At 44.2% G+C, this 11,384-nt stretch overlaps 1 protein-coding gene across 1 annotated transcript in view; it reads right to left on the reverse strand.

Moving 5' to 3' along the window:
- EFHC2 (EF-hand domain containing 2) overlaps positions 1 to 6,689 on the reverse strand; it is a 50,839-nt gene extending 44,150 nt beyond the window's left edge. The window contains exon 1 of the mRNA XM_051770880.1: positions 6,576 to 6,689. Coding sequence (XP_051626840.1) covers positions 6,576 to 6,617 — 42 coding nt within the window. The 5' untranslated portion in view covers positions 6,618 to 6,689. The remainder of the gene's footprint in view (positions 1 to 6,575) is intronic.
- Between the last annotated feature and the right edge of the window lie 4,695 nt (positions 6,690 to 11,384).

The raw sequence follows: 11,384 nt of genomic DNA on the forward strand, positions 1-11,384 counted from the left end.
GAAAAATGACATTTGGGAAACTTCAGCTAATGAACTCAGACCACATCCAGCCTAAAATAGTGACAGAACATGATGTTACCTCCACAGTAATATTAAATTACTGCTAAAAGAAATCTTTTAGAGAGCAGGGAAAGAGCTTGACTATGTCTACTGTGCTAATGCAGCTAAACTGAGCAGGCTGTAGATCTGCTGAACAAAGCTGGACATTTTCTGTGCAGTGAGCCTGAAAAATATTGAGGATACATTCAATAGTGGCTAATGCAAAGGTCAGGGTTCTCTAACTGCAGTTACTGGCTTTGCAAACTCAGCCACTGCAGTCCTTGGGGAACACTGCCTTGTGCTCGCTCCATCCTGCTCTGCAACAGTCACAGCAAACTCATCAGGGAGCTGCACATTTCAGCTGAACCAAATACACCTGGAAATGTCTGGAGGGATGGGGGAGCCCTCAGTGGCACACCCTGTCCCAAGAGCCACATGTCTTCAACCCAGTCCCATGAGGAGTTATGGCAGAAGTCACTGGTAGCAGCCCAGTTCTCTACCCCATATCTATTTTTAATTCCCACTGTGGATGCCCTGCCCAAAACCTGTATCAGGATGAACTGTGGTACTTCTGAACTGATACAGTCTCCTGTTGCTTCAGCTAAGCAATGGAAATAAATGCAAATGCTGCACACTGTGCTGGTCAAATTCAGATTTTAAACTCTTCTATCATCCCTGCCTTGTTGCAGAGCCCTCAGGACGTTCAGAGGTTAAGTGGCACTGTCAAAGAAGGAACACCTTAAGACTCAGCAACTCTGGTGCCCCTCTAACACATTGCAGAACAAGGTGCATCAACACTAACAGCTGGATGAGCACAGGAAAGACGTGGATCTGTTGGAGCAGGTCCAGAAAAAAGCCAAAAAAATGATCAGAGGCATGGAGCACCTCTCCTATAAGGACAGGCTGAGACAGTTGGGGTTGTTCAACCTGGAGAACAGAAGGCTCTAGAGAGACCTCATTTTGGCCTTTCAATACTTAAAGGGGGATCCTAAGAAAGATGGGTACAGACTTTTTAGCAGGGCCCGCTGTAATAGGGCAAGGGGTTATAGTTTTAAAATAAAAGAGGGCTAATTTAGGTCAGATATGAGGAAGAAACTTTTTACAATGAGGGTGGTGAAACACTGGAACAGGTTGCCCAGAAAGGTGGTGGATTCCCCATTCCTGGAACCTTTCAAGCTCAGACTGGACAAGACTGAGCAACCTGATCTTGTTGAAGATCACCCTGCTCATGGGAGGGGGTTGGACTGGATGATCTTCAAAGGTCTCTTCCAACACAAACCAATCTGTGATTCTAGGGGCTTGCTCTTACTGCCTGAACTGGTACAGCCTGAGAGAAGACAACAGATGGATAAAGTAAAGGATCCAAAATGAAACCATGAGGAGCAGCTACAGGAAGATTTGGGTCTGGGAGGTGTGAACAGAGAGAGATCTGGGGGAGCAGGGCTGAGGGGCAGGAAGTAGTGGAAGGAGTTCAGGAAAAGACAAAGGGACAGCAGGCAGGATTACTTATAAAGAAACTGGCAAATGTTCTGTCAAGAAAAAGAAGTGTCCCTTTTTGGTGCCAGTGGTAACAGAGCAGCACAAAATAAACCAGGAAACCGAGAGACAGCAACAGTAGCACAGTTGAGGGCAATTCCAAGCTCCTGCAATAAACAAGGAAGAAGTGGAATCTCTGCTGGGTCACTGAAGTTTGCAACAGGAATACCCAAAACTGGTATTTTCAAGGATGTATTTTCCCCTGAGATCTATAAACTTATTGGCTTATTCTCTAAGAAACGCCATGTAGAATTGTTGCACGAAATTCTCTCTCTGAGAGGGATTTCAGACCTCAGGCAAGAAAATACACTGGTCCAATCTGACCCATGTGAATATGTGGTCCTGTCCACTGGCTGCTGACATAAGGCAAGGACATCAATCTGGAATCAGAAGGAGCAGCTGCCTTTGAGAATGGGAGGCAGACCAGGAACACTAACAAAGTTAGTACTTGTGTTGTAACCAGTGTCATCCCTAACATGGTCCAGGCTCCAAACAAACAAACTTTTTCTCACAGTAACAGAGGAAACCTATTATATGCTGCATTTCCACTGAATGCAGAATTAAACATGGTTATCAAAATCTATCCTGACAAACAGGTAACACACATAGACCTTGTATGCACAAAGCTGAAAATGTCATCATTGCACAATTTCAATACCAGTTGGGCTCTGCAGGCAGAAGTCACAGTACCAAGGTCTCCCCAAGACTTTTAAACATTGGCTTCAAAAACAGGTACAAAAGAAAATAACTGAGGAATTTCCCTTTTCAAGGGGATGCAACAGGTAGAAATTTCCAAACGAGTGACCCACACGCTTGTGAAAATAAAGAAATTAATAAACTCTTGAATGCAACAGGGTGGTAAATGTTGTGTAAGTACCACACCCTGCCACTACCAGGCCAACAAGGGCATTTGTCTAAGGCATTTGCCAGGACAGAGGAGCACTAGACAGGGGCACTCCCAACACTGACTCTGACCTCCCCAGCCTCAGCAAAGGGGAAAGGAACAGGAGTTTTAAAAGAGCTGAAGGGTGTTTATTTGGTGGATGGACTTAAGTGTACACAAAATACTGTAATTTTGATTTTAAAGATATTTGCAAAAATAGAGGTGGTTCCTTTGCCTCTCTTTGCAGACATTAAATATTTTAAGCTCCTGACACCTTCTGCCCTCATTCTTCTCCAGGCCATCGAACCAACGATCAAACGCGGCACTGCTTGGGCTGTGCCTGAAGCTTTCATCCCTGCCCTTCGTTTAGCACAAAGGAAACATTACCTTATGTTCCCATAGGAACCACTCCATCAGTTCTAGGAGCACCTATCACCTCCCTGACTTTCCCTCCAGTTGCACCAGCTGTGATGCCCGAGCAGCAAGATTTTGTCCCAGCTATGTGGGAATGCAGCGGCAGCATCGCTCTCTGGGATGCTGCTGAATTGGGCAGCTGTCACTTGCAGCTGAGGGAGGGAAAAATGGGAAAAACCGGGCAGAAGGTGCTGCCTTTCACTGTGCCAGCACCACAGGCAGCTGGGAGCTGCCCAGCCTCACTGCCCTCACTCCCGATCGGAGAGGAAGCGTCTCTGCTCCTGAGTGGAGAAGGAGTCAGCATTCCCGGTAAAGCAAGCTAGAAGTAACAACGATCATAGTGGAGGGTAATACAAAGGCCAGAGGCTCTTAGATCCAGAGGACTAAGTGCTCTGAAAGGATTTCTCACTCCCCATTTGTCACTGTCATCCTGATGCCTCGGAGTCAGACTGTGGCCCTCACTGCCTTAAAGCTCTGATTATTCGGAGGGAGCTCAGCCACTTTATTAAACACATCCAAGGCAGACAAAACACGGATGTGCTTCCCTTCTGCTGCCTCTCCTGGGCCTACAGATAAGGCAGGTGGAAGCATTGGGTGCAGAGACAAGAGGGTTGTACAAGTAGCTTGAATTCCACCAGTGATGGGTGGAATTAATACCCACAATTATAACCCAAGGGCTGACAGGAACAGCAATCCCCTGTCCTCTATGAATCCTTCTTCAAGGAATGCTCTGCCACTGTTTTTTTCTGCCCAATAAGAGACAGTGATGGTGACGCTCAGAGTCCTAACAGGTGAAAACACTTTCTTCCTTTTCAATTTATCTATAGCAGTGACACTTTTTTCCCCTTTATATGCTGTTCTCAGCATCTCATTTGTGGAGTTATATGAAAGTAAAATTAAATCTAATAGCCAACAACAACTAAGTGGAGATCAAGAGATGCTTTTCAATAAAGGTGAGTTATAATTATTAACTCCACTATCTCAAGGACTGATGAAAAGAGCAATCTGGAGCCCTAACAAGGGTATAACCATGGTTTTACAATGCTGTCTTGTGGCAATTGTGACAGCTTTCACACCTTCAGTTCTCATAACATAGTCACTGTATGCACTTCAACATGGGGTGTCCAACACTCTCTATAAGTAACTCTTCCCAAGCAAGTAAAGTTAAATTAAATCAATTAAGTTAAATTGAAATTTGGAGACCAATAAGGTCATGGATAACACTGAGCTGCTTCCACCCAGCAGGCACCAGTGGCACACACCTATTTCAGTGTTGCTGACAGGTGCACTTGGCAACCACCTCGAGTGCTATACACACAACCAACCCTTTACAATACAAATTCCAATTCAACAGGAGAGACTTGAGTATTCACCACCAGGTCTGTTGGGTGTTTTTTTTTTTGTTTCTAAAACAACAGCACCCAGCCTGTTCTTTCCAGGGGGAAGGAGTTTCCTGAAAAATCCCCACTGGGCTCCTCTTGCAAGAGGTCCTGTGTTTGCACACACCTGTGCAGTGCTGACACACCGAGTGAGGCTGGGAGTCCACAAATTCCTAAGGAATTTCATGCCTCATATTGAAGGGGTACTGATGTTTGTGGTACCACTGGTGTTAAAACCTGTCCTGACAAATCATTTGCAAATTGTTCCTGAACTACATTATCACTTTCCATGTACTCCCTCATAGGGTGGTCAGACTCAGGAGCTGGTAAAACACCCCAGCATTCAGGATACAGAAGTGAGGGCTCTATCATAGAGTCATGTAAAGGTTTAGGTTGGAAGAGACCTTAAAGATTTCCCAGTTCCATGGGGAGGGACACCTTCCACTAGACCAGGTTGCTCAGAGCCACATCCAACTCGGCCTTGAACACTTCCAGGGATGAGGCATCCACAAGTTATCTGGGCAACCTTGGTCATAACATGTTCACAGTGTGAAAACGACAGATTTCCTTCCAGATATTTTAGCATTATTAAGAAAATCTGCAGTTTAGTTTGCCTCCTGAAAGCACCAACTAGAGTGCATGAATCCTCTCTTTACTCCCTGCACTGCTTCACAGTACAGATTGTGTTCAGCAAATTTCTAGCTATCCTTGATGAACAAGTTTGAAGTAGTGATGGCAGCCTTCTCTTTTGTTTGCTAGGCTAAAAATACCCTCTTATCTATTCAGCCTGCCATTGGTATTAATAGCATTGGCAACTATGAAACACCGTGTTTGCATCCATGGCATTCCCCTGCTCTGCAAAGAATTTGGTTTATGCAGAGGATACCTGTCTCTCCCTGGTTTGCTCTGTTAGAGATGCAAAAAGTGCTCAAACTGCCCCACAGCAGCTGCCAGATCACAGAATGGCACAATTAATTAGGCTGGAGAAGACCTCTGAGGTCAAGAAGTCCAACCTTTGACCAATCACCACCTTGTCAATCAGACCACGGCACTGAGTGACACGTCCAGGCCTTCCTTAAACACCTCCAGGAACGGTGACACCACCACTTCCCCAGGCAGACCATTCCAACGTTTAATCACCTGTTCTGTGAAGAAATTATTCCTAATGTCCAACCTAAGCCTTCCCTGGCCTAGCTTAAGGCTGTGTCCTCTCATCCTGTCACTGGCTGACTGGGAGAAGAGGCCGAGTCCCCCTGGTTACAACCTCCTTTCACTGAGTAGTGGAGAGTGATAAGGTCACCCTTGAGCCTCCTCTTCTCCAGGTTAAACACCCCCAGCTCCCTCAGCTACTCCTCATAGGACACAGCATTTTGTTTGCTATGATGAAAACACCATCTTATCTATTCAGCCTGCCAGTGGCACTAACAGTGTTGGCAGTTCTGAAACACAAAATCAGCATCCCTGGCATCACCACACTCCGCAAAGACTTTTTCCTTTGTAGAGGAAGTATGTGTCTCTCCGTTTTGCTCTGTTAGAGCTCCAACAAGAGATTCAAGTGCCCCACAGCAGCTGCCAGATCATAGAATCTATTAGGTTGGAAAAGATCCCTGAGATCATCAAGTCCAACCCACAACTGTTCACCATCAACTCAACTAGACCATGTCACTGAGTGCCAGGTACAGCCTTCCCTTGAACACTCCAGGGACAGTGACTCCACCACCTCCATGGGCAGCCCCTTCCAATATCTAATCACCTTTTCTGTGAAGAAATTCTTCCTGATGTCCAATCTAAATTTTCCCTGGCCCAGCTTAAGACTGTGTCCTCCTGTCCTGTCGCTGGCTGACTGGGAGAAGAGGCTCCACCTGGCTACAACCTCCTTTCAGGTAGTTGTAGAGAGTGATAAGGTCATCCCTGAGCCTCCTCTTCTCCAGGCTGAACACCCCCAGCTCCCTCAGCCGCTCCTCAACCAGCCCATGTCACCGAGTGCCACATCCAGCCTTCCCTTAAACACCTCCAAGGACGGCAACTCCACCACCTCCCCGGGCAGTCACTTCCACCGTCTAATCACCCTTTCTGTGAAGAGATTCTTCCTGATGTCCAACCTAAACCCCTCCGGCGCTGCTTAACACCGAGACCCTTCCGTGCTGCTGCACAGCATCCGCACCGAGCCCGGGGGGCTCGGCGCACCCACCGGCACCTGCCGGGCCGGGACACGGGCAAAGGCCTCGCCATGGCCGGGCCGCCCCCGGCAGCGCCCCCGCGGCCGGCCCTGCGCCGGGGCCGGTGGGGAGGCGGGGAAGGGCCTGCCCCGGGCTGTCACTCACGTTGCGGCGGAAGGAGAAGCCGGGCAGCAGCGGCAGCGCCATGGCCGCCCCGACCCGCCAGGGCGCCGTTGCCTGGATACGGCCCGTGACGTCACGGGGGTGTGACGTCACGGGGCGGGGAGCGGAGCGCGGGGGCCGCGGGGGCTCGTCCAGGTCCGATCCCCGGGATACAGCAGGGATGGAGGGAGGGAGGGAGGGAGGGAGCGGGGCAGGGCCCGGCCGTCCTCCTCCTCAGGAACCGCGGGAGTGCGGGGGGAGCGGCAGGGATGGACCCAGAACGGGAGGGGGGCTGAGTCAGGGTTAGCGACCCTTCGGGGCGAAGGAGAACTAAATACATTCTATAATATATAAAATGTATTTTTATATATAATATATACATATATAAAACATATACACATATATAAAATATATATTATAGATCTATCATATCTAAAATATATGTAATATATAATATATAATATAATTATATATATTATAATAATAATATATTATATATATTATATATAATAATATATTATATAATATATATTATATATAATAATATATTATATAATATATATATTATATATATTATATATATTATAGTTCTATATTATATATTAAATATATTAATATATAATATCTAATATTAATTGATTAGATAGTAAATACATATTATTAAATATATATTATATCTTATATATGATACATTTTTATATATATGCATATAGATATGCATATATATACATATATATACATATATATGCATATATACACATTTATGAAATATGTATTACATATTACGTAATATATATTATAACGAATATAAAATATCTATTTAATATATTCATATATTATATATTATATATTTTAGATCTATATTCTACATATACATATAAAATATATAAATTATATATCTATAATATATAAAATGCATATTATGCACAGTGTATATGATATATTATCTTTATATATAAATATTTTATATATTATTATCTATGTTACACAATAATATATAATATATATTGCTATTTTTATATTATATACAATAATATATACTATTTATATATTATACATGTTATCATAAAAATTATATACAATACATTATATATAATGTATTATTTATTATACATTGTTATATGTAGCATATTTTTTTATATATATTGGGTTTTATACATTATTATTTACTGAATGCTAAATGCATACTAAATCCAACATTAATGCATGCTAAATCCATTTATTTAATTTTTCAAAATTCATGGCCATTTTCATCAGGAATCTCTGAAAAATTGGAGAAAAGGGGGCTCTGGGGTGACCTTATTGCTCTCTACATCTGCCTGAAATGAGGTGGGGGTCAGGGGGGGTTGGTCTCCTCTCCCAGGTAATCACCTGGAAATGGCCTAAAGCTGTGCCGGGGGAAGTTTGGATTGGACATCAGGAGGAATTTCTTCACTGGAAGGGTTGTCAAACAGTGGAAGGGGCTGCCCAGGGAGGTGGTGGATTCACCATCCCTGGGGATGTTCAGGGAATGCCTGGACGTGGCACTTAGTGCTGTGGTTTAGTTGACAAGGTGGTGATGGGTCCAAGGTTGGACTGGATGATCTCAGAGGTCTTTTCCAACCCAAGTGATTCTGTGATTTTGTGGAAATGTGCCTCAGTCCCAAAACCTTGCCTTGCCCCCTCGCTCTCTCCCACCTGCTAAAGCTCAGTGACCTGGCTGGACATGGTCCCCCCCCAGTACCTCTGGAACTGGGGTCACGGATGGGGCAAATCCCACCTCATTTGCCGTTTTCTGCACCAATTAATTTTTGATGTTTTTCGTTTTGTGACTGTTACACAGCACATTTTGCTCTGAGGCCCTGGTGGGCTTGGGGGAGGGGGGTGTGGGATGCTTTTACAGCTTTTCCCTTGGTTTTTTTTGCATTTTTAGTCCACTGGGACGGTGAAACTGGGTCAGTGGGTTTCCACCTTCTGGTTTCCCAGTGCTGCATTGAGCATCTGCATTTGCATTTAGTGCAGAAAGGTAAACATTTAAAGTGTATTTTAATTGAAAATAAGAGGAACCGTCATTTTAATCACATTCATTTCGTGAAGTGGGTGGTATTATGCTCAAATTTAAATTTCAAACAGAAAATACACTGAGAGTTTCTCACGGATGGCTTGTGGGGGGAAGGTTTGTTTCTTTCTTTAATGGAAGTAACATTTTCCTTGGTAATAAGGGAGGGTGCATTCCAGATCATTTCCAAAGCCAGTTCCAGAGAACAGCAACCATGCTATGTTATGTTCCTCCATTTTACATAAAGCTGTTCATTAATATATTTTTTTTTTTAGTTAGAACTGCTTTTTACAGAAAAATGAGTTTATGGATAAAGCAGCTTAAACCCAAATATTCCAATTCTGATCTACTGTCTCAGAGGAGCTGTACTTCAGTTGCTTAATGTCCTTATTCTCATAGATGGAGTGGATCTCCCATGCCATATTTCATACTCTATGATGCATCAGACCATGAAATTCCCATAACATATCATCCCTCCTCCCTGAAACAGAGGCTCATGGAACAGCATGGGTGCTGTGTTCAGTCTGAATGAGCCTGGGAGGGACTCCCTGTACAGTTCCCAGTTCCCTGAATTGGTATTTAGCCAAAAATATTCTGATTTCAAAACCTGTGATTTCAGGGGAAATTCTTTGGGGTTTTTTGATTTGGTTTTTTTTTTTTTTTTTTTTGCCAGAAATTTGAAATGGGGAAGGGAGAGAGGGAGGGAGGGAGGGAGGGAGGAAGGAAGGAAAGGAAGAAGGAAGGAAGGAAGGAATGAAGGAAGGAAGGATCTGTCTCTCTGAGATGAATGAACTAGCCTTGCTGCAGCTTCATGCAGAATCCCCACAGGCCTCTTAGAACTAATGGCACAGCTTCTCATTTGGGTCAGTAACTAACCATCATGAAAACACAGTAGTGAGGAGCTGGTGTCCCTTTTCACTTCATTTATCCTCCAGAATTGGTCTGTTAAGTTTTTGTGGCTCGTTGCATAGCAGGGTGGTCGAAATGTCTTAATACCCTTGTGATATCAAAAATAAAGTGGTGCTCCAAGGTAGGGCGGGCAGAGGCTCTGTGTGAAAAACATGCAAAGGGAAGAGCATCGCTGCTGGAGGAAGGTCAGTGAAGTGCAGAGCACCAGCAAAGAGTCCAGTGCATTTCCAGCAGAAAATCCTGTGAATTGTCCCTAACTTTCAGGTCAAACCTTTCTGCACAGGATTACCTCTGCCTCACCCAGTAAAGGAGCCACAGGGAGCCGTGGAGAAGGGGAGCATCTCCCTTGTGCACCAAAGCACTGCTACAATCTGCTGTTTTCTACCGGTCTTCAATCATATTTTTTGCTTTCAAAAGCAGAGGAGGGGGGAAAAAAGCAGTATAATCTACTTTAGAACAGAATTGCTTCTTTCTACATTACCTTCTCTTTGGGGTTTCTCTCACATGTTTATCTTTTTTTGTTCCTTGCTGTATTCGCTCAATAGTACAGACCGAGTGAAAACAAATTAATTTTAATGCCTTTTCTGGGAAAAATAAAAGTACTCCAGGAAAACCAATTTTGATAAAAGCCTTTTATTAAATGGAGATTGTTAATGACAACAACAGCAAGCAGCTGGCAGTAGTAAATTAACTGTGTCTTCTGACTACTCTGCAGATGATAGTGGTGGATGTACGTAGGACTGCGTTAGTTGTGCAGTTCAAAGGAGGAAGAAAGCAGGGGGGGAAACTAAAGCTGGGAAAAATATGGAAAACACTGTTTTTGTGATAAAAACACAGAGATTCTAGTCTCTTTGTATTGGGATTGAGTTTTACTAGCAAACTTGAAATGAGTAGGGGGTTCAAATTGTAAATGAGCAATGAGAAACTTTCTAAAGAGGCTTAATTTTTTTAAAAATACTGTTTTTCCTCTGACTAAATTCTGTCGGCTCCAGGCTTGTTAGTCCATTAGTATGAGTGGAAGACCAGATCTCCCGCTTCCAACTTGTGTCTGTTTAGAATAGGAAAATTTAGAAAGATGAGGAGACCAGGAAAGTTTGACTAAAATCAGCACAATTTAGTGTCACTTGTCTGTGAAGACATGTCTCTGTTTCTATCATACCTTTGACTTCATCCTTTTCCTGGAACTGATTTTACAGACCATGTTAAGGCTGGACTGTACAAAGTCAGAACAGTCCTTAAAAATATTGATTCCTTATGTTTTCCCATGTCTTTTGTTACCTCATTCATTTTGATTTCGCCGGTCAATGAACACACAACCTGCAAAGATACTTAATTGGTGGCCAGAAAACAATGCTGAGACCACAGTATTTGGCTGCAGCTATGGAGTGCTCCAGAAAACTCATATGGGGGAAACTGGGCACTTCTGCAGCTGTAGATCTGTACTGGCCATGTACCACACAGTGCTTGGTGCAGTATTCCTGCAGCCCCCACTGCCCCAGGAAGGCAAAATGTGAATTTCTATGGCTCACGGCCCGTCACATTTTTCTCCTGGTGATGCCATGGGAGACAGGAGAACAGAAAAGTAGTTAAATCCAGTCAGGTCTCACTGGAGGGTTTCCTTAGCTGGAATGACCTTTCCACGGCCAATTATTCCGATTCATCCTGTCCTAATGAGGCATGTTTGCACATCAGTCACCTTGCTCAGACCTGCCATGGCCCTTGAGGAGGCGAGGGATGAGGGTGGGAGCTGTAGTACCCCTGTTGGGTCACCCTCCCTGGCACAGCCTGGGTGCTGGGGGCCGTGCAGAAGGCTGAGTTTCCTCCCCTTCTGTCCCCATCCCATCACACCATCACAAACTCATCTG

This window comes from Manacus candei, unplaced genomic scaffold (assembly GCF_025592945.1).
Source record: "Manacus candei isolate 608988 ecotype Guabito, Panama unplaced genomic scaffold, ASM2559294v1 h1tg000126l, whole genome shotgun sequence".
Lineage (NCBI taxonomy): Eukaryota > Metazoa > Chordata > Aves > Passeriformes > Pipridae > Manacus > Manacus candei.